This window comes from Salminus brasiliensis, chromosome 5, assembly GCF_030463535.1.
Source record: "Salminus brasiliensis chromosome 5, fSalBra1.hap2, whole genome shotgun sequence".
Lineage (NCBI taxonomy): Eukaryota > Metazoa > Chordata > Actinopteri > Characiformes > Bryconidae > Salminus > Salminus brasiliensis.
The window spans coordinates 20,812,342-20,836,206 of record NC_132882.1 but is presented as its reverse complement, the minus strand read 5'-3'; the positions used below and the strand labels follow the sequence as shown (position 1 = coordinate 20,836,206).

The window sequence follows — 23,865 nt, the reverse complement described above, 5'->3', positions numbered from 1 at the left end:
GACTGCAGAGCAAAAAGTAAATTTGGCCTAATCATTTTTATTAATTTATTTGAATTAGAAATTGGCATGTACTAATACAGTCATATATTTTGTTCAGTCAGATTAACAGTCAAGTTCATCTCCACTAATTTTCACTAATTATTTTAAAATTCAACATTAACATTAATAGTAATGTTACTAATAGCACAATAACAATTGCAAGCTCTGACAATGCACAGCTAATTTGTGTTTACTATATCCCTTTAATGGGGCATGCTCATTCTAACCTTTATAGTCCATTATGGTATGTAAGAAGAGAGAAGTCTTAAACGACAAAATGACCAGGTAGCATGGAAACGAAAAGACATGTCTGGTTCTGACTTTCTTCAGGCAAATAGAAAGAATACTTTTAATCTCTTATAGAAAAATTGAACCCGGATGTTTTTCCTAGCAGTTCCAGGATTATTCCATTTTTTAATTAGTCGTTTGCATTCTTTCCTTTGCATTACGTATTTTTATAGTAACCTTTCGTCACTTGCTGCAAAGGGATGGTTAGGTCCCTTTCTGACCTCTCACCCAAAGTATTTCCCCTCTGACTGAGGTTCCAAGCCAGCAGTCCAAAATAGATCACATAATTTAATACAGACCCCAGTACCTGACCTATGAGCTCACGCTGCCAGTTACAAAAACAGTGAGCAATTCACTAATAAAATGTACCCAGCAACAACTCATAATATTTTTCCCTGAAATGTACACATGTATTTATTCAGTAATCTTGCAGACATCATACAGACAACACAGGAAATGGCCACCAACAGAAAATTACTTTTATTTTGTCTGGGGAGTCATTCCTGCACTACTCCTGCATTACATCCAAGTTTATAATAGAAAGTGTAAAGGATATTCAAACAGTGAGCACTTAGACCAAAATTCCTCAAATCATGGACTCCTCCCAACTATCTGATCTTCTCAATGCAAAGCTGCTACAGTGCATTTCTTGATTTCTTCATGTGACCATATTTAGCAGATTTAGTCATGGCTTATTGAAGTGGGACACTATAGCGTGTTTAAATACACTATATGGAAAAAGTATTGGGACACCTGCTTATTCATTGTTTCTAAATTCAGAAAAGTTTATCCTGCTTTCAGTGGAGTAACTGTCTCTACTGTCCAGAGAGGATTTCTACTAGATTTTGGAGCATTGCTATAAGGATTTGATTGCATTCAGCAACAACAGAGTTAGGGATTTAGGATGTTGAATGATCACCACCTCACCTCATTCACACAACTCCCCAACTCATCCCAAAAGTACTGGATGGAGCACCATCATTCCAAAGAACCCAGTTCCACTGCTCCACAGCTCAATGCTGGGGGGCGTTGTACCCCTCTAAACTATGCCTGGCATTAGGGATGGTTCATGACAGTCCTATTTTACTAGAAATACCTCTTTTCAGAGACTAGATAAGCTTTGTGTGTTCATTTGCACATCTGTTTCAGCAACAGGTGCAACGTAAAGAAGCTGAATGCATTCATTAGAATGGGTGTCCACAAACATTTGGACATACTAGAGCTTTCATGGTTTAGTAGATAAACAACAGGCTTATCCAGATCTCAAAAAACAAATTACATAGGCCACGATTAGAACAAGAAAGCAGCAACGTGTGACTGTTTAAAAAACTGAAATCCTCCGTCAGACAAGACCTGTCAGTTTAAGATTGATGAAGCTACTCACTGGGCCCTTAACCTGCTGACCAATCGGGGCCAATGGGCGTTGTGTTCAGGGGAGTCCATGTTCATTCTCCAAAAGGTCAGACATGCACAAAACCCGGGCTGTAATCTCGATCCATCATCACTTTCTCCTAAATGGCTGCTAGGCAGTTTGCTGGCAGCTCAGAAAACAGATTAAGTGTGTACCAAGAAGGATGTCATGACCCCGCACCTTTACTCAGTCCAGAAAGAGAAATGAAACAAACAAGCTTTCCCTCCTGCACTGCAATGCACTTGGGTCATAGGGGGTAAAGGGGTGGGTGGAGGTCTCAGCAAGCCATCTTTCAAGCACCTTTCACTCAAACTTCTTGGATGGAGCGCAAGAGCACATGGGGCTTCCCTGTCTGCAACTGTTATGCAGTTCTATAAAATCTAATACATGCTGAATCCTTTATTTTGGTATAAGATTGCTTACTAAGTCTGCTATTTATTGCAGTGGTTTAATTTGCTTTGGCTGCTGCTGTACTCGGTGTCTGCACGAGAGCATGGAGACCTGACTCCACTTTGAGAAAAGTTAAAACGCAAGATGTCGGTGCACGCTCTGCAAGCATGTTTGGAAAGCTGGGTTGGACACTTTCTAGACAACTTCTGTGCAATAGTGTGTTCAACCTTCTGAGAAATAAATAAACCATACATAAATAAATGAACCATAGAAAATAGTAGGAGCATTAGTTTACAAAAAAGGTATTTTAATATATAGCATACATAGCAGTTATATGAAAGTACAGAAGCTTCAAGCCATATGTACTTGATAATACACTAAATTAATTAACAGTAAAAACACAATTACAAAAGTGTACACATTTAACAAATTAAGGTTTTAAGCTGATGTCCATTCAGAAATCCATTGTTAGACAAATTATATGAAAGTGAAAGTCATTCCAAACTCAATCATAACTCTGCCAAGACATGTATGTCCACCTGAAGCATCACCCAGGGCCTAGCTTCCTTTGGAGAAGTGGCACATCAACAATACAAACACTGAACTGGGGTTCTTGCACAGGATGTACCTGCATATTCCCTCCAACCAAATCACATATTCTTCCCAGCCACCAGATCGCAACCTACTGATGAGGACATCCTGGCCTGTAACAGTACTATGGTACAAATGAGGATGGCATCTCCAAAATGAAGACACAGGCCCGCCATAGCTGCCAGTTTACCAACTAATTGAGTCCTTCTAAATGAAACCGAGAACAAGCCAACCTGGATTAATCAGTCTGCAAGATGTGCACGATCATTCCTATTTGAAGACCACCCTTTATTAAATATATGCTAATACTGTAAAGCACAATTATAATTGGAGACTTTTTGATGGTGTGAAAAAAGTGGATACCGCCCAACCTTGTCTAATGTCTAATGTATTAGACAGTACTCTCCACCATGCAGATGGCACAATGCCGTATTTTGTTTTGTTTTTTTGTCCCCAATCCCCATAATCCTGGGTTTAAATCACTTGGTGAAACAGTGTTCACATCAGTCAGTCAGTGAAAACCTAAATGTGACCCTGTTCTTTCCTCTTTACAGATGTAAATGATGGGGTGATGGCATGCATAAACAACTCTCCTAGAATCTGTTGGACTTCTAGCAAAACACAATCTTTAGGAACAACATGGCGCTTTCAGTGTTTAAAAAAGTGAGCTTTGAAGTCCTGCAGTTGTCAAATGAAAAAGTATACACTACATTCCCACTCAAATATAAACTTTCTTGACATTGCGGACCCATAGGAAAACCACAATTCGATTTTATTTTTAACTTGTTTTTAATTCTTGTGATTTCTTGTTTACTACATGTTGTATGTTGTAGAAAGATGATCTTAAGGGGAGAAATAAAATCTGAAAATAATTAAAAAGGGTTTCTGGGTCTTCTTTCTTGGTTGAATAAGACTATGGCATGTACTTGGCAAAAAAAGGCAGCTGCCGTGTCTGTGATTTGAGTGCATTTGCGGCACATTTCTGACGCTGTCAGTTTCAATCCTGTCCATGTGAAAGTGAACAGAGAACATTCCATGGTCTGGACTCTTCTACTGTAGGAAACCGAAGGCTGAGTGTACGTTCAAAACTGTCTGCGTTGTACCACTTAGTTAATTTCTCCAAATGTTGTTTTGATCCGGTGCATAAACTTGGACTCTAGGGAAATGTACTGGTATTGTAAACAGCGTCCAATGAGAAAACAGCATTTCTTATTGATAAACATGTGGGTAAGTAAAGAACCCTCAAAAATGGGTTGAGATGATTATGGCATTGTTAAAGATTATCTCTCAAAGTTACGCAGACTTACAAAATTCATAGAAAAAGACAATAGTACCTTAGCCAACATAAACCTTAAGAAAATACTCTGTAGGATACTGCAGAATCAACTTTCCTATGGTACATTAGGCTATACATTGGACAGGATGCCAGTGAGTAATTACGAGACCTATGCATGTATGCCCTCTTCTGGATGCACTGAAGTTCTTACTGTTCACACAATCCGCTCTAATAATAGGGAGCATTAGAATAAAGGCCTTCAAAATCAGATGCTTGCAGTGAAGTAAATAAGGTACACTTCTGGTCAAATGTTTTTGAACACCCCTAATTTTTCCAAGTTACCTCAATTGGTAGAAAATGTTTTGTATAAAAAAGAAGGGGGGGGGTGTTTAAGTTATTGGTTAACACCTTGCAGCTGGTATGTAGCAATGGAAGAAAATTGGGCTTTAGAATAAGAATAAGAATAAGAACTTTACAAAGAAACACATACAGAGCATTATAACTGTTATAACTGAAATTACAAATAAATACCTTGAAGGCTTCACAAACTTTCAAGCTTGACTGTAGATCTCAAAGTGTCTGGAGTTCCCTACCATCTACACATCTCGTGGAAACTGAAGAAAACTTAAAGAGGTCTGGTACTGGAAGAGGTCTGACAGACTCAAATCCACAACAGCATCAGAAGACAAGTTTCTGAGTCAAGAGCCTGTCAAAACCTTGTAACAAAGCTTAATGCTGAAATATCAGATTCAACTGTGAAGACAAGACTTGGAGCGGCCAGTCTGACAGGTGACAGTACGAGCATTGCTAGGTTTCACTGGGCCATACAACACTACTAGTTCACTACTCAAAAAAACTGATTCTCAGATGACTGGCCCAAGACAACTGAGAGATATACTAATATGGACAGAAGTACTAAGACAGAACCCCAGCAACTCGGCCATGATGTGGCAGACCATGAAAACTTACAGAGCGGGGTTGCCGAGTGCTGAGGCACATAGTGCATAAAAGTCCCCAGCACTTTGCTGACTTAACAACTGCCCAACAGTTCCAAATCTCCCCTGGCATTAACATCAGCACAGAACCTGAGCTCTGAGAGCTTCATGGCATGGGTTTCCATGGTTGAGCAGCTGCATGCAAGTCTTACATCACTAAGCACAATGCCAAGTGACGGATGGAGTTGTGTAAGGCACACAGCCACTGGACTCTGGAGTTTGGTGTTGAAGAACTTGACTGGCTTGCATGGAGCTCTGGCACCTTTAAACACATAGGACACAGATCGAGAGCCAGGCCCTCTTGTCCAATATGAGTGCCTAACCTCACAAATGCTCTACGCAAGAATGGACAAAAAGTCCCATAGACACACTCCAAAATCTTGTAGCCTTTCCAGAAGAGTGGAAGCTGTTAAAGCAACTCCATATTAATGCATGTGGATTTAGAATGGGAAGTTGTAAAAGGTTCTGTAAGTGTAGGTGTTACTTTTGTCCATATAGTGTAATAAGAACAAGCATCATGGTCATTTATTAGTGCCACCTACTTGTAGTCAGTTCAAGTTCTGCATTTTGGTGGCTTTTTTAGATATCTAGCCTATTTTAGCAGCAGTCACATTCTGACATTTAAGTCAACGTTTCCAACACTGGTAACATTACTGGAAATTCTGAGACCACTGATTCTACCTCAAAGCCAAGGCTAACATTCAGATATACCTCTAGTTTTTATTTCTGAAAACTGATCATAGCTTTTCAGTACCTAACAGCTAATAAGCAGAGACAGATACCCATCAGCACGTCTCATGTCTGACAGCCCTCCCGCTTGAATATAGACAAAATTTTGGGGCATTTTACTAAATCCTTCTTTTTAATTTTTGTCTTCTCTGAGCTGCCTTGTTTTTGTTTTTCTACAACTATATCTCTTCAAACTGGTAAATAAGGTAAAGTAAGATTGCGACACTTGAATGAATCTGAACAGACTACCCTGCTTTACAAGACCCAGTAAATGACCAACAGCATTTACCAACCTAGGGTTTTTACCTTTTAAAGAGATTAAATAAATAAATAATAATAATAATAATAATTAAACTAATGGAAATCTTCTATAGCTTCAGAAATGGGCTCCTCTGGTGCCCCCCTTGTGCTGCCACAACAGATCGGACCATTCACAGCATGGACTCCACAAGACCCCTGAAGGCATCTGGCATCAAAATGTTACCCTAAGATCCTTTAAGTGCTGCAAGTTGTGACTTGCCTTAGGTGCCCGTGACCCTGTCGCTGGTGAACCGGGTGTTCATTCTTCACCCAGTTCTAGGAGATACTGAAGGCACTGCATACCTGAAAAACCTCACAAGACCTGCCCGATGTTTTGGAGATGTTATGACCCTGTTGTGAATCCATCACAATTGGGCCCTTGTCAAAGTGGTGAAGATCCTTACATTTGCCCATTTGTCCTGCTTTTAACACATCACCTTCAAGAAAAGACTGTTCACTCGCTGCCTAATATATCCCACCCCTGACAGATGCCTCTGTAGATGTAGATACTCAGTGTTTTTCACTTCATCTGTCAGTGGTGTTAATGCTACAGCTGATATAGAATAGTGTACATAATGTAGAACCCAGTTTGCTAGGATTTCCAATCACAGAGAAATAAAATACTGTTGCTGTCAGAGCAAAGCTCTGTATTTCTAATTTAGACAAATTTACAGTGGATTTGTTCATTTTAAAGCATTTATATTGGCCCATTTTAGAAATAAGTACAGCATGTAAACAACGACGATTCATATTATGTTCAAATTAAAAATATCTAAAATATTATTCTTTCTGGTAGGAACATGATTTTAAAGAGGACAGATTGTAGGTGCGTATGGGGTTGTTTGTTTAATTTGTCAGATAGTTTAGTCAGGCTAAACTCTAAACTATAAACAAATATTCATTGTCAAAAGCAGACCTTCAGACTCACATTCAAAGTTCATAAAGGAGTCGCTCGTCTGATGACGCATTTCCGTCGAGCTGCATGTGGACCTTCACGGTAACACGTGTATTTGAACAGAGCGGAGCAGGTCTGTCTATTTAACCACAACAAGGGGATCCTCGATCACTGACCAAAATGACGAAGCCGAAATTCAAAGGCAAAAGTTCCATAAACCCGTCCAACTCCAGTTCCAACCCCGGTAAGATACGACTTCACTCTTCTCAGCCTAGATGTAAACAGCTAACGTTAGCTAGCCAGCTATGGACAGTGGATGTTTACGTTAATACTGAACGCACGATGTCACGATTGGCGCATTTAAGTGCATTTGCATGATCTGTACAGCTTTCTTGTTTTTAAATCATTATTTATGTCTGCATGCGAACTGACGTGATGCCTAGCAAAGTCACGAAGCCGAAACCTCAGAAACGATAATGTACGACAATCATCGGATCCAGCTCGCTCACTGTCTGGATTTCCTTCACTTTTGCGAGGAGGCTTGTTTTTGGTAACAAGAGAAGCTTGGTTTCCTTGTGTAAATGCACCAAGATCAGAGTTGATCTTTCTGGTTTGTTGTTTTACCCCCTCTTTAATCCACAGATTTAAACTTTAGAAGGGTTTGAGTTAGCATCCATTACTACACATTGTATGACTGGACTGTGTAGAGGTACCAGTAACAACATCTATAGATATTTTAATACACACACAGACACACACAAGGTACAGCATGCCAACACAATGCTCTGCAGTAACGAAGAATGGCAATAAAAATGATACAATGTAATTTATTATTTATACATAATACAAGTGTGTGTGTGTGTGTGTGTGTGTGTGTGTGTGCAAGTATGCAGTCTTAATATTTATTTAAAATATTAATTTCTGCTGTCATTGTTATTCTTGTCTTTAGCCTCTGATTGATGTCATTGTTTTTTTGTTTTTTTCTAGATCGAGTAAAAGGAACTGGAGGAAACAACATGAGGGACCGTGCTACTATCAAGCGTCTGAATATGTACAGACAAAAACAGAGATGGTAATCCTGGCATTTACACTTCTGTGATGACAGACTGTCAAATGATGTATTAATGAGTAATGACAACTGGAAAAATTAGATGAAATGTGTTTCTCCTAATGTCAGTCATACTTTTTTTTGCGTTATAATGTGAATTTATATATATAAAATTTGTTGCTGTGTTTTCTTCTCTCTCTCCCCAGTAATAATCGGGGTAAAGTCATCAAGCCATTACAGTACCAGTCCACTGTGGCTCCAGGGACTGTAGCCAGAGTTGAACCCAACATCAAGTGGTTTGGTGAGTTGCAATGACATTGATTGCATTGATCATGATCTGGGTAACCATACGTTGCTTTAAGTAAATAGAATAGGTGTTCAGGTTTGCTCATGTTGGATGTGTGCTCTGATAACAAATGGCTCTTCTCTAACAACTAAAAATCTTTCAATCGACATGGCGTTAGACTAAAAACCAGACAGGTCCAATAGGAAAAAGGACTGTCGGGATGGTGCTACTATGCAGGCAACAACATTTAAAGGATACAAAGCTGTAGTTAAACAGTAGCCCTGTACATACCGCAGAAGAAAAAACATCAAGTGAAGCTTAATAAATACACTTTCCATCCGCTGCACAGTACAGTTTTGTAGCAGATCTCTGATGCAAGAAACCAGGGCTGTCTCCATATGCTTATGTAAAACTTTCTTTCCTGTTGGAAGTCTTTGAATTTGCTTTCTCTCTGTGCAATATTCTCAACTGTTGGCAAAGTTTAGTAGTATTCAGATCCATATGGCTGGAAGTATTTAAAAGTGTATTTGAAATACTTGCATTTTACACCTTATATCTATGTTTTTGCCATGTTTTTGACTAAGTGAATCTCTCAGTTGTCCTTTACATTGTACAAAAATGTAAGGAACACAATGAATTTACCAATAGAAATGACAGCAATAATATTTATTGTGCAGAAAAAAAACTTATTATTATTATTATTATTATATGCACTTGTTAAACACCGTGCTGAAACGAACAGTAAAGGTCTTAATCATCTGACTTGTACATACAAATAAGTAATCAAAAGTTAAACAGTTACTTTTATGGTTCAAAAATGATCTTCCTGAGGAAATATATGTGTAATTGCTTTGGAAATGTATAGATGGCACTGCTATGCGAATATGAGAAAATAAGAGAATATGAGAGGGGACAACAAATGTTTCCCCCATGTTTGTTGTGCCCATTTCCCCACTCCATCTGTTTCATTAATTTCAAGTTTAAATATGTTAATTATATTGTTTTATGATGACATGAACCTTGCTGGTGTATGAGCAGGAGACTTGAGACTTGATGGTGTTTTTGTAATATGAATAGTCTGTTCAGAGACAGCTTCTAGCCCCAAGCAGTTAGGCTGCTGAACAGACAGCAAAGTGTACCAGTCTACAGCCCACAAGTTATCTCACCGGTCTCCTCACACTTTTACTCCATACAAACACACTCTGCATCCTGCACTTACTTACTGGAAGTGTTCCTATGCTTAGTCACACTGCACCCACAAAGACTTCTCCCTACTCACACTACACTTGTAATCACACCTATCCAGTGTTTTTAGTAAATGGTAAACATTTAAACCAGTGCATTATTATATGTAAAGTTCGTAGAGTGTGTGTCAGACTGCTTTTTTTTTTCTTTGTTTCTGTCTACGCTGATACTTATGCAGCTAATACTCGGGTCATCAAGCAGTCATCCCTGCAGAAGTTTCAGGACGAGATGGGCGCTGTAAAGAAGGATCCATACAGAGTGGTTATGCGCCAGAGCAAGCTTCCCATGTCTCTGCTCCACGACCGAATCAAAGCTCACGTATGTATAAAAACAAATACAAAAAAAAGCTCCTTCTGCTAGTACACTTGTTAAAAGCTTCTGAATCAGGCTGTAAGTTGCACCAAGTACATCCTATTAATGTTGCTACCAAAATGCATTCCTGATGGTAGAGGTAGATTACTGATGGTGCTAATGGGGAAAGTATGTAATAGGAGGTAGGTGGAGTAAGGAATGCAGACTGTGAAGACCAGTACATGCTGTTGAGTACAAAGACACAAAGGCCAAACCATTGATCTTCATCGTTGTGGTATTGTGGAAATGTTCTCTGTGTACGAATTGATTTATGTATTTTAAGGTGAGATCAGTGTGGAGGGAAACCTTTCTCTCTGGCTTTTCTGGACTTTGTCTCTGCCAATACTAAAGAATAGTGAGAGTAAAACATGCTTGAAATAACACTTAACGTTTTGCTTGGTTCCTCATGTTCCCTCGGCAAATGTTGTTGACTTTCAGTGGGATTTTTCCCCCTTAATCGGTTCCATGTGTTAGTAAGACCTTTCAGGGCTTAAAGCAGTGAGAGATGAATGTCTGCTTCCCTTTCGTTCTCCTTTTCACACCCATGACACTTTCTTTTTTTCTTTTTTAAATATGCCTCAGGGTTGTGGTAGGGGGAAAAAAAAACCTGACGTTATGCCCTGTTGTTGATTTTAATGCTTGCATTGATTTGTGGTGAGTCTCTGTAAGCTCTGACCAACTGCCCTAGGCTACTCTGATCCAGTGTGTGCTGGCCTAGTGTTGGCCGTCTTTCAGAAATGTGTGCTTGTGGGTGTCAGCTGGGCATTATCTGAACATGTTTTTCTTTCTGCTCCCTTGAAGGTGTGTATGATTTGCACACATCAGGTTGTTTCTCATAATTTGTTTTGATTGGAACATTTGATTTTATTGAGAAATGAAAGATATCTTTAAAAGTTATCCGTTCTGACAATTCTGACAGGAATTGTAAATTGCCTGTCCAGCCTGTGTGTTACAACCATTATGACTTCTTTTCCGTTTTTAGGGGTCATTATGGGTCTAACTTTGGTTTGGCACACTGCTGGACCCTAATTTACAGCTACACCAAAATTGTTTTTCTTGTAATTTACGTGTGGTGTTGGTGAATTTGTCTGGGTTTTTTTTTTTTTTTTTTTTTTAAATATTACTTTGTAATTGAGGCCTGAGTATTAATGGTGTCAATCTGCCCTAGCTGTAATTTCTCCTGGTGCTGTGCTTCAGGAGAAGTGCTTTGAGGAGATTTTTGTTTATGGAGCTGCTCACTCGCTTTGTTGCTGGCATTTTCCAGACTTTATACAGAGCCTGTGATCATAAAAGAATACAATTTTAACTGTGTAAATTTTGTTTTAGGGATTCTTTCAGAGTTTTAAGAATCCATAAGCAATTGGATAGTGAAAACGTAGTGTTCCATATTTCAGCACACTGAATTTTACTTAAATATAACTAGGAATATGAGTATGGTGTTTCACAGATGAGCTAGTGTGCATTAGATCATAAAGAGCCCATATTCGCTGATCTGTCTATCAGACTTTGTCCCAGATCTGTACGGCCTGTGCTTTTTGGTTTATGCCCCTGGTTCTTTGCCGTTGTTGAACTCACTGGTGTGTTCTTGATGTTTTTGAATTACAGCTTGAAAATTTGAGTCCAGCACTTTGATGGATTTATTAAAAAAAAATATTGTTTCTTAAAACTTCTTTGGGGCTCAGAGAGACAACAGCCAAAAAAAAAAAAGCTTTGCATCTAGGGCATGGTTGGTAATCTCACTGACATGACCGACGGTGCAGATGAGTCTAATGGCTTTATACTCTTGTGTGTGCTAGCTGTTTTAGTGCTTATGCATTTAGAAGTTGCTCACTGTTAATTATGCTCTAATGAAATGTTTGGTTTGCATTTTATACAAAAGAGCTTTTTAATCCAATGCAGCAGGCCGTAAATTGTACTGGTACAGAAGAGGTTTGTGGCTGAGCTTTCCTGGCCTTGGAGAGTCTGAGAACTGATCGACTTGAGAACTCTTAATAGAGTTCAGACGTCAGGCGAAGCTTTTGAAAAAGGCCTGGGGTCATGATGGATGAAGTTGGGGAGAAATGGAACACAGGGTGGAGAAAAAGCCTCCCAATTTCATTTTTTTTTGTTTGTTTATTTGTTTTTGTGTGTGTGTGAAACTACCTTTGTTGTTTGTCCCACGAAGGGCGAGTTAGAAAGAACCTAGCAGTGAAGATGTTCTCTTTGTGCTTTCAGAACTCCAAAGTACATATTCTGGACACAGAGACATTTGAGACCACATTTGGGCCTAAGGCTCAGAGAAAGAGGCCTAACCTGAGTGTTGGGGAACTGAAGGAGCTGGCTGAGAAGGCTGAGGCTTCAACTCAGGGCTACAGCGCAGAGAAAGACCGAGACCTGATGACTGAGGACAGTGGTGTCCGGTGAGAAGACCACATTTAATGTCATTTACAGCTCCTGGGCAAAGAGGCATGCTCTGTCAGGGCTGATGTAGCAAGGATGTGTGTCATTCAAAGTTGTTTGAGACTTGAACTAAATAAACATGTTCAAACCTATTGCTTTAGAGAAGAAGTTCGTGAGGAGATCTTCAAGAAGGGACAGTCAAAGAGAATCTGGGGAGAGCTCTATAAGGTAGTTTTGTGACCTCATCATTTAAGGTATTATGGCCTCTACTAGCTTCTACTAGCCTCGCTAATGGCCTCTTCTCTTTGCAGGTAATCGACTCTTCAGATGTTATTATCCAAGTGCTGGATGCTCGGGACCCCATGGGCACCCGGTCCCAGAACATTGAGACTTACCTGAAGAAGGAGAAGCCCTGGAAACACCTCATCTTTGTGCTCAACAAGTGTGACCTTATTCCCACTTGGGTGACGGTGAGCCTTTAATAGGACTTTTTCTCCTATTGTGATTTTATACTTTTTTGTAGACACCTACGCCACCTGTCTTTGTGCAGTTAAGCACTTTTTACTGAACACACAATACATTTCACTAATTGCAAAGGATGTGTAGATACTTAGTTACTAGTTACTTAGATACTTGTTTTTTAATCTAAAATTGTGTAGAAACCAAGACTAAACAGATAACTGTTTATAAGTTACAGGCTTTTGCATTGTGGATCGTTAGCATTTGTTTGGTGGGAGAGAGGGAGGGAGGGCGGGGGGGGGTTATTTTCTTTTGTGTCCGAATTGCTGATTTATTTTGGACACCAAAGACTAAATCATAGCAGCTTTTGTTGTCCTGCTTTCGGTGGTATGATGTTAGACTGGCATGAGTGTGTGTTATGTCAGAACCAGCAACTTGATCACTTATTTTGTCTAGGCCTGGGAGAGACAGCATTGATGTCATTAGACACCAGTGCCATATTTTCAGCAGACGTTTAAAATTCAGACGTAGAAGTGTGTGTTCTTGTTCTACTATATTTCTGTAAGAACCAACTGTCCTCACAGTAGTTGAATAACATGCTTTAATTGAGGACTTCAGTTTTGTTTTGTTTTCAACACAAATCTACAGCTTTTTTTTATTTATTTTTTTGACATTTGTGGGGGGGGATAACAGAAAGATCAATTCAGATAAAGTGAAGTTTAGGGTTTATAGGTTTGTAAATTACTGAGACTAAGCTTAGTGTTACAAGGGTTAGGTTTAGTTATAAGTTACCTAAAATTAGGGTTGTGATTATGGTTCGGGGTGGGTGTAGATGTGGCATTAGCCTACAGTAATACACAAAGTAATGGTGGTAGTAAAGCAGATGTGCTTGTGTGTATGCTCGCTCATCAGAAACGCTGGGTTGCAGTGCTGTCTCAGGAGTACCCCACTCTCGCCTTTCATGCCAGCCTAACCAACTCTTTCGGCAAGGGCTCTCTTATTCAGCTCCTCCGGCAGTTTGGAAAGGTGAGTGTCTTTGCAAGCTGTTTTCATACATTTGCTCTCGTTCCACTGAAGCAGACCACAATCAGTAAGAGGCACCACAGTGACCAGCACGCTCAAGTTCTATCCGACTGATTGGTGTTTAAAGATGTTATCAGTTATCTGGTCCGTAAAGGCAGCAGAGCAGAGGCTTGGAGAGCAGTTTGGCACCCTTCTTCCATCACCTTCACAGCTACTGGGCTCCACTTCTGTCTTCACATCTGCTTCAGGGCTATTTTTGGGACTTTAACCGTAAACAAAGGCTTGGAAGCACACAAAAGAAGAAAGGTGGTTTGAAAATATAAATTCAGTTGAAAGTTATACAACAGAAGAACTCTTAGGTTTGGGAAAACAACAGCGCAGAATATCATGGTTACCTGGAGAGGGTTGTAAATCCAGCCATCTAATGACTTTAAAGAGGCTTGCATAAGGCATGTATCAAACTGTTTTTTTTTTTCTTCCTTTGGTCTCCCCCTTTACAAAGATTTTAGACATGAACATGTGAACAATGGGAAACCATTCAAATTTTTGTTGATCTTTTTGAGAAGTTGATGTGGTGCTTATTTTTATATGTCCTGGCTGAGATTGTGGTGGAAATAGTTTTGACTGTGCTAACAAGACAGTGTGGTGTTGTACAGCTGATTTTTATTGTCTGTGTTCATTTTAAATGTTTATATACCATTTCTCACACATTTATTTTGAATTTGATTGAACGTTTCTTGTAATTGTTTTTTTCCTGGGTTAGATTTGAGGTGAGCCTACTTTCCAAATAGAATCCATAGAAATAATGTAGATAGAAAGAATGTATTTGTTCTTGTCTTATTTTATTTTTATTTTAACATTTTCATTTCAAAAGGGTTTTATTTATTTATTTTTTTGTTTTGTTTTGTTTTTTTATTTAGCCCTGCTGGTTTCTTTTATTGCTATACCAACACTTTTGTCAATCACAATGTGGTCTGTAATGCCAACACAAAGCTAATTAAGCATATTGTTTTTGTTTTTGACATTTAAGTTTAGCTTAGATATATTTAAGAATTGTTTTCCTAACTTTGGTCATCATAATCATGCCTCACCAGTATTGAGATCTTTGTAATATTTGCAGTGGAGTTAACAGCCCCTTTAATTCACATTGTTCATTTTCTTGTTCTATGTCTTGTTCCTCTCCAGCTCCACGCAGACAAGAAGCAGATCAGTGTGGGTTTTATTGGTTACCCCAATGTAGGGAAGAGCTCCATTATTAACACCCTGCGCTCCAAAAAGGTCTGCAATGTGGCGCCCCTCGCTGGTGAGACTAAGGTATGATTTAAAAAAAGAAATATGGATTTAAAAAAAAAAGTAAAGCAAAGTTTATTAATTTGCACAATGTGATTGTGTACTAGTTTGTTCCAGGGTGGTGGGGCGGGGGGGGGGGGGGGGGGTAGTGAGGTGGATTATAATATTAAATCATTGATTGAATCTTTGACATTGAACTACTATGTGTTTCTTGTTACACATTAGTTTAAACCGTTTTGAAATTGTTTAATGCAGAGCACACTTGTGATCAAAAGATTACATGCAAGTAAGGCACACCACCAGGTTGTGACATGTGTTAACATTTTGAATGTCTTAAGTTTCCAGCAGTTCCATTTTGGCCACAACAACCTTGTATTCACTCCAGGGTGTGTAAATGGCCTGTTTACCCCTTCCCAGCTTTTCAAACTTTTCCTCTCACTGTACAAAGAGAAGTGGGTATGTGTTTTCTCGGCATAAAAGGGAGCTATTTAAGCAGCATTTTCGAAAATTGGCATTTCTTGCTCCTGGGCTCCCCTTACAGTCGGGAAGGACATGCTTTACACATTTCTGGACAAGCTGGGAGATGCAGACTCATTATTAAAAGTGAAAGAAGCATGTAGACTGAGGTGCTGGTTATATTAAAGGATTTTACATAAATATGACTTGGTACTGGAGCATTATACAGTTCTCCTAAGAAGTGGCCTGCAGCAGTTCAAGTCCAGAGAAGCAATGATGGAGATGCCTTTCTTCCTATTCCTAGTCCTATTTCTAGTCAGTGGAGTTTTTAAAGCTATTATTTTAAAGTCAACATGCTACATAATGTTAATTGAAGTGATTGAATTCAGACTGAAATCACTATTATGTGTTTCAGTTGCCATTATTTAATCGGACCACCTTATTTCTCTTTGTTTTCTCAAAAGTGAAAATCCCAGCTTCAGTATTTTTAAATGCATGTGTAAGTGTGGTGCCTAGGAATCAGACATCCAGTCATGCCTTTGCCAGTAAAGGCTTCTTTCAAAGAGAGACTTGTATAATCCTAAAACCTAACCTAAATTTGTCATTAGTGTATACTCCATAATCATGTCCAAATCAGAAATGAACACAAACCCCAAATAAACTACAAAAAGATCTGAAACAAAAGGGTTAACCATTTTCAGAATATTTATTTTATTCAGCTTATGTTTATCAGATGGCTGTTGAGCTCACTTGTCCAGCAGCTATAACTGGGACAAGTGAACAACTGTAACCAACATTTTTTCTAGAATCTCATATGTGATTAGACACATTTAATTTAGGTCACATTTAATGAACATTGTAATAGAGAAGTGGGCTTGGGACCAAAAGGTCACTGGTACGATTCCCTGGAGGGATTGATATTTACAGCTGAGGTGCCCTAGAGCAAGGTACCTAACCCACAAATGCACCCTGGGTGTTGAGGTGGCTGTCCACTGCTCCACGTGTGTGCTCACCATGTGTAAGTTAAATGCAGAGGCTACGTTGTGTTGTACTGCTGTCCAGTCACCATAAAGGATGGTCATAATGATCCCTTCATATTTATTTACTCCTTGCTTCCTAGGTTTGGCAATACATCACACTGATGAGGCGTATTTTCCTGATTGACTGCCCTGGTGTTGTCTACCCTTCTGAGGACAGTGAGACTGACATTGTGTTGAAGGGAGTGGTAAGAGTTTCCGTCTCAGCGTGGCTTCTGTGGGCGTCTTGCCCTATTCATCGGATCACGTTGTGTTCACTCACACTTGTATCCTAGGTCCAGGTGGAGAAGATTCGCAGTCCAGAGGATCACATTGGAGCTGTTTTGGAGAGAGCGAAGGCTGAGTACGTCCAGAAAACATATCGCATCCCGTCCTGGAGCTCAGCCGAGGACTTTCTGGAAAAGCTGGCCTTCCGGACGGGGAAACTACTCAAGGTCTGGCTTCTGATTGTGAAGGATCGCACAGCACATTGAAGTGCAGTTCCAGCTCAGTGTTTGTTTACTCTGTGTTCTCAGTAAACAAGCCCAGTTTCAGACATGCTTAAGCATGCCAATGGAAGAAGTAGAATCCAGAATAGGTCTGGAATCAGTTTGAGCAGCAATATGTTTTTTTTTATATTTCTGATTGTTAATGAAAACCTGCTTTTAACTATGCAAAGGTTTTCAATTTAAATGAGAAAGGCATGATAAGTTTTTATAAAAATTGAGTAAAAGGTAAATGAAAATAATTTCTGCACGCTTTTGTAGCTCCTGCGGGAGTTTGGCCAGTCTTTGTCAAGGGTTGCAGGTATCTGCATTGGGAAAGAATGAGCCCTGTGGCAAGCCAATGCTAATGAAGCTCTTCACATAGGTTTGATTACAAATTCACAGTACAAAGATGGTTACATACATATTTTACATAAAACATCATCTTTTTGAATGCATGTATCGCTCTAAGGAATGCTAAAATAGATTGATTCATTGTGATTGCTTGATCTAAATGTGACAATAAATCTGCAATTTTACAATATTAATTTATTGCAATCATATTAATATTCCATATAATCTGTAGTCATTCCAGAGTTTTGTTTTGTTTTGGGTTTTTTTTTTTACCAGAGATGGTTGGGCTGAGCAGCACCCTTGTCAGGGCTTATAAAACATATTATGAATGTTAAGGTCTGGTATGATTTGATGTGATTATCAGTGCTTTAGCAGATGCTCTATCTTCAGTCATTTCTGTGTTCTTGCGTTATGGTAGTACAGTATTAAATAGAGAGTAAGGGATCATAAACACAAAGTCTCACTGTCATTTGGTATATAGGGAGGAGAACCTGACCTGTCCACTGTCTCCAAAATGGTGCTAAATGACTGGCAGAGGGGGCGTATCCCCTTTTTCGTGAAACCACCTGGATTTGATCCTGATGAAGAGGTAAACCTAAGGAATGATTCATGCTTGTGAATGCTAATCCTATTTTTTTATGATTCAGATATGTTTAAAACAATATAACGCACGGCCAACAAAGTGAGTTTATAACAGAGGATTTTTTAAAGAATTTGAAAGTATGACCCGTTTCTGGTTTGGTCTACATAGGATCTCACATTTGTACATTTGTCCTTCCTGTCAGGGCAAGGCACTGCTGCCAATGGAGGCATCTGAACTAGAGGCAGAGCAGAATGGCTGTGAAGAAATGCCTGAACAGCAGAGTACCGAGGCCACAGAGGCCACTGAGCAGGGTGTGCCACTGCAGCAGAGACAGAAACATGAACAGATGCAAAAGATCTTGGCCAGCGTCAGACAGAACTTTGGCAAAATTAATGTAGCACCGGAGTTCAGTGAGGAAGACCTTGTGCCAGTTGAGATGCCTGACCTCATTGACGCTTCTGGATCAGAGGAGGATGAAAAAGAAGAGGGGAGTGAGGACGAGCAGGAGGAAGAGGTGGAGAACAGCGAGATTGAAGAGCAAGAAGAAGAGAGGGGAGAAGCGGAGGATGATAAGGAATTGTCTGCAGCTGGCCCTTCTACCAAAGCGGAGGGCAAGAGTGCACGCGAGGTGAACAAAGAGTTGGACGAGAAGATATCCAAATTGAAGCATTTCCTGGACCGCGCCAAGTCCAAGCGCTTCTCTGCCATCCGGTCTGTATACCCCTTCATTTTTCCCCTCTCTATTCATGTGTGCTTTCCTTTGTTCTAACAAGGTTGTCCAAGGCAGTCAAAACCAGACTCGGGTTCCGTAAGGTGAACTTGTGCCCTTTTTTCGCCTCTAGACTGGCAGGAGCATTGGCCTCGTCTACTGATTTATGTTGCATTTTCCAGTATGTTCTGCGTCATTGCTTTGTTGTTGTTTTCAGCCCATGAGGCTGAAACAGACCTGGCAGCACCTCTAAGACTCTAGACAATATGTGGGGTGTCCTGTAAGTAATAAGGTTTCTGTTTTTGTGTTAAACAGAATTCCCAAGGGCCTTTCTGAGAAGGTTTTGGTTTCAAGTGAAGTGAAAACAGAACAGAAGAGCACGAAAAAACCACAACAGAAAGGTAAATGCAATTCAATAAGAATTGTCAATAAACCAACTACTTTTTTTTTTTTTTTAAAGGGATTTGGTTTGTTGATTTCCCTGCACAAACACACCAATAAATCTGGCAGTTAACTATAAACTTAACTATAAACTGTGTCTCACAGGAAAACTCTTTTAGAGACTATTTCATAAATTCCATACAATGCTTCAGAAGTTCCTAATGGAGTATGTGTTTACATAATATAAGGTACTACTATATCCCTGCTTTTGTTTGGAGACGTGAATAAAATAGATTAGCTTGCGTGTGGCCTCCTCTCCCACACACAAACACATCAGGGTAAGAGACCACACTTTCTTTGGAGCAGTGCAGGCTCAGGATGATAAGAGAATGGTTTAGTGTTTCTAAGGAGCAAACAGTCACACTCATCAGCTTCCCTTTGTTCTTCAGCTGTGACGCATATCGGCAGAAAGAGGAAAGCTCTGGAAGACGAGGAGACGGCGCGGCCGAACAAACTCACATCTAAAGAGGTACGTGCTGTTCTCCTAGATCCCCTACTGATGTCAGACATCTCATCTATCTATGCAGACACTTCAGATGGATGTGTGCTCTTTATAGTGTTCTAAGGGTAGAGAGAATGCTTCTGGTCTTCCTCAGCCCACATCACTCACATTAATCTTCTCTTTCTCCATTTTGTTTTTTTGCCCATCTCCCCCATACAGAAAAGAAGAATGGAGCGTGCCCAGAGGGTGAAGAAAGTTGGCGTTCGTTATTATGACACACACAACGTCAAGAACAAAAACAAGAACCGGAAAATGCCCACTGAAGGCAGTAAAGGCAAAAGAGCAAAGCGATAAGGCCATATGCTTGAACAAGTGTCTGGTCATGGACCTGTCAAGTTTTGGACATTGGGATGGGACGTAGAGAGACGTGTATGAAGAGCATTTACTGTGATGGTTTGATTCATCTGTGATCAAATCACTACTTTACAGATGCACTTTATTAATGGCGTCATCCGTCCACCCACGTGAAAATGATGGTTATGAGCCACTACACCATCTTTATTTGAAAACACTCAAGTAGATTTCATCACTGATTACCTGAGTATGTCTGCCTTAAGTAAATGTTGTTATTCAGCAATACTGAAACTGGGTGTTCTCTAGGATGGGAGAATCACCAATAAATCATATCACCAATAAATCAATAATGTGGACAGATGTGCACATGTCAAACATGCATTGTTTAGTAGAGGTCTAGCCGAAAAGCCTCTGCCTGAAGACTTTCATTTCTTTGGAGTGATTATTTCCTCCAGGTAGGCCTAAAAAAAGGGAGAAGACGAGATGTTTACATTTACATTTCACTGTCATGCTAAGACGGCATGGACACTAGCAGCTTCCCTTGGTTGTACCTTTAGTTGCTGGTTGGTGCGTTTGAGGAGCTGGATCTGTTCTGTGTGCTGCTTCTCCTCAACCTGTCGCCGCTCAGCTTCTTGCCTCTCGGTTTCCTCCAGTTTAGCCTTTTGCTCATTCACCTGCCTTTCCAGATCCCTCTTCTCGTTCTCCAAGTCTGAAATCTTAAGAGTACAGCTCTGTTATGATTCTGTTTACAGAAGATACAAAGTACAGAGTCTTAGAGTTGGAGAGACTCTAAGGCAACCAGCAGTTCTTACCCTCTTCTTGCCAGACGGCCCTTGCTCAGCCTGCATGGCTTTCCTTATGCCAAAGGCTATACAGCTTGCATGCAGGGTGTGATAGACTGCGTTAGTCATACGAATCTCATCACGCACTCGTAGAAGCAGCAACCCTCTTTCAGTACAGTTGATGGTGATCTGCCTGATTAGCTCATCTAAAGAAAAAACAGTATGCTTTTTAAAGTGTTTACATTTCTTGTTAAGTATTATTAACAAGACTGTGACATTATGGTCTTAAAGAATATTGAAAAAGTATACATTATAAATCGTTCTGAACTTTTTTTTTTTGCTAGTGCAGTACAATGTCACAAGCAAAGTTATAGCTTTCTGTGACATTTTGGAGCATTGCTGTGATGATTTGATTGCATTCAATGATCAAAGTGTTACTACGCTCAAGATGTTAGATGATTACCATTCTGCTTCATCCCCTCAACTCTCCAGCTCATCCCAATTAGCCGTAGTGCTAATAGGTTCATGTTTAGCTGCTCATATTGTCATATGCTATTGACAAGACTCTACTACAGTCTTTACCCATGTTATTGCTTTCATAAATGGATTTAGGGTAATACAATTGAGTAGAAAGTTAAAGTGACCGACCTAATTTAATAGAGGTCCAGGCAGATGGTGCTAGTATTCTCACAATTAGTTAAATAGAGATCATCTGAGTGCAGTGAATGTGATTTGTAGTACAAAGAAAGTACAACACTTTTCACATTCTTGTGGAAAAAAGCCAAATTATATTGAGCATGATTCAATTAGTAAAAGCAATACAATGGGACAAATGTCCAAGGGGTTGAATAATTTTATAGGCACTGTATTGGGGACATAAGCTCTTTTTACTGTCTGTTTTGTTCTATCTGAATACATGGTTACATAGTACACAGTTGCCTGATGTCATTTTGTGACAGATTTGAGAATGTATGGGCCAAGAGGTACACTATATGGACACAATGTTTCTTCCAAAATCAAGAGCATTACAAGAGAGTTTATCCTGTAGTTGTTGGAGTAACTGTCTCTACTGTCCAGTGAAGACTTTCTACTAGATTTGTAATGTCTTGATTTCTACTAGACATCACCCTACCTCATCCCCAACTCCCCAACTGATCCCAAATGTGGATTGGATGACAAAAATGAGAAACTTTATGCAGAAAGAAATTATTTTACATACAAAAAAGTGATTCCAGAGTCATTCCAGAGAACCCATTTCCACTGCTCCACAGCTCAGTGCTGGGAGGCTTAATACCCTCTCATCCACACCTGGCATTAGCCATGCTGCCAATAGGTTTGTGGTTATCTTCTCCAGAGAGTCATATTCCATTGGCAAGACTATTCTACAGCCTTTACCCCCTTAATTGCTTTTATAAATGGATTTAAGGTCAAAATAACTTGGCTTTTTCAACAAGAATTTACAAATCAATCTATAGCCTCATGTCAAAGTGAAAACAGGCCTCTATAATGTAATTTCAAGTCAGTAAAAATATATAATGTAAAAAAAAAACTATAAACTTTAAAACAGTGCTATTAGTGTCTAGTAACACCTTTTGAAATAATAAGTCATGGGGCATCTGGCTGCTCTAGTAGATGTTTTAACTCACCAAAGCACTGTGAGTAAAGCTCACTGCGGACGGGGCAGATGCCGGTTTCTCTGGCCTGACTCTGCAGCAGTTTGAGGCCCAGCTGCTCTTGCAGGTGAACTACATCCATTCGTGTGGCATTAGCACTGGAAACCTGCTGCACCCAGCGCTGGTTGTTCTCCATCCATTCCCTGCAACACCATGGCTTGCAACTGGTAACCATGAACACTCTTAAAGCTACGAGGAGCTCTCACAGAAGCATTACGAGACACAGGCCATACCTTGGTGGCAGAATGGCATTAAGTATGTCCTCGGTTTCTGCTGAGGTAGATTTGGGCTTCGGTGGAGGCGGGACGGGGCCGGACACGGCCGGCGGCTGTGGACTCACTTTCAAGGATCGAGCCTGGATTCATTAGGTGTGTGGGTGAGAAAATGGGATTAAATGGGATGTTAGCTAGCATAAGAACAAGAATATGGACCAGAATGCTGCTGTCTTTCTTTCAGTTCATCACTTATGTATAGCTAGCTATAGCTACAACAGCGCCAGGTTAGATAGCGGAGCTACAGCTAACTTCACTAACTTCACTAGCTAAGGTAAAATGTCTCCAGCAGGTTACCTTAGGTGATTTATTGTCTGTGGTCTTGGTCAGCAGCACCGGGGGTTCATACTTCACCAAAGAGTCGACTGCAGGGATCATTTTTACAAAGTGAATTTAAGAAAATTGTGAAAGTTTCAGAATTGCTAGATTAGAAAGTCGGAGGATACTGGCGGAGTTGTTTACAGTTACTATGGCGATGCTCGAACGTAACAGGTGTTACACCGAAATCTGTGACCGGTGAGGCGCTGTTTCACGATGCCTGCTCACATGCGCAGACCACTCTTCAACAAGCCGAACGACACGAAACATTTTCTGTGGACTTTTTCCACAAATGTGTGCAGATTTCCATTCGAGGTTTTATACATATGAAAGCTCAGACATGATCCACAACACAGAGATAACTAAGAGTAGCGATTATTTTTCTTTCTGTAGAGAGATCATTTTATTCGTCCAAATAAAATCCCAGGCACAATACAACATTTTGGACATGCAAAACACTCAAGATGTATTACGTAAATGATGATTATGATATTTAGAGACAGCTGGTAAGATATTTAGATATGATGCAAAGCTGGTTGAAGAACATTTGAGCCCACAACATCTCCAAAAACAAACAGTGAAACACCAACCTTATGATTTAACTTTTAATCCTTCAGTGAAAAATACAGGTTTTGGGACAGGGGTCAGTGATTCTGACAGCGCTCTGTACGGTCACATAATTCAATAACACCAGTACCATAGTACCATACTATACATAGCACCGTGCTACCTAAAGCAGTAACGTTATTAATAGAGATGTATTTTACATTTGATTTAATCTGTAACGCAAGATTTCAAGACCAGAATATGTTTTTGCATATGTAGGGCAGTAGGCAATTTTATTTGTTCTTTTCAATTCAGTATTATTTTTGTCCATTATCTAAATATTGTGTTGACATTGATTCTGCAAATATTGCGCACGTTGTTATGTCTTACTCTGAAACAAATTCGAGAAGTGGCAGATCTGTGTTTTGGTGATACACGA

General features: G+C 39.8%; 2 protein-coding genes across 2 annotated transcripts; one reads left to right on the top strand and one right to left on the bottom strand.

The window, feature by feature from the left end:
• Nucleotides 1–7,005: 7,005 nt before the first annotated feature.
• On the top strand, nucleotides 7,006–20,210 carry gnl2 (G protein nucleolar 2). Its single transcript, XM_072679826.1, has 16 exons — nucleotides 7,006–7,158; nucleotides 7,902–7,986; nucleotides 8,169–8,263; nucleotides 9,672–9,811; nucleotides 12,059–12,243; nucleotides 12,385–12,451; nucleotides 12,535–12,693; nucleotides 13,595–13,708; nucleotides 14,891–15,019; nucleotides 16,572–16,676; nucleotides 16,764–16,922; nucleotides 17,788–17,895; nucleotides 18,092–18,600; nucleotides 18,914–18,999; nucleotides 19,429–19,508; nucleotides 19,701–20,210. The coding sequence occupies exons 1-16, from the start codon at nucleotides 7,095–7,097 to the stop codon at nucleotides 19,833–19,835; spliced, it is 2,220 nt and encodes a 739-aa protein (XP_072535927.1). The 5' UTR covers nucleotides 7,006–7,094; the 3' UTR covers nucleotides 19,836–20,210.
• Nucleotides 19,867–23,050, bottom strand: dnali1 (dynein, axonemal, light intermediate chain 1). The gene is made up of 6 exons (XM_072679829.1): nucleotides 22,860–23,050; nucleotides 22,524–22,645; nucleotides 22,264–22,433; nucleotides 20,648–20,823; nucleotides 20,387–20,551; nucleotides 19,867–20,296 (listed from the first exon to the last, which is right to left on the bottom strand). Exons 1-6 carry the CDS (start codon nucleotides 22,938–22,940, stop codon nucleotides 20,261–20,263), a joined length of 750 nt encoding a protein of 249 aa, XP_072535930.1. The 5' UTR covers nucleotides 22,941–23,050; the 3' UTR covers nucleotides 19,867–20,260.
• Between the last annotated feature and the right edge of the window lie 815 nt (nucleotides 23,051–23,865).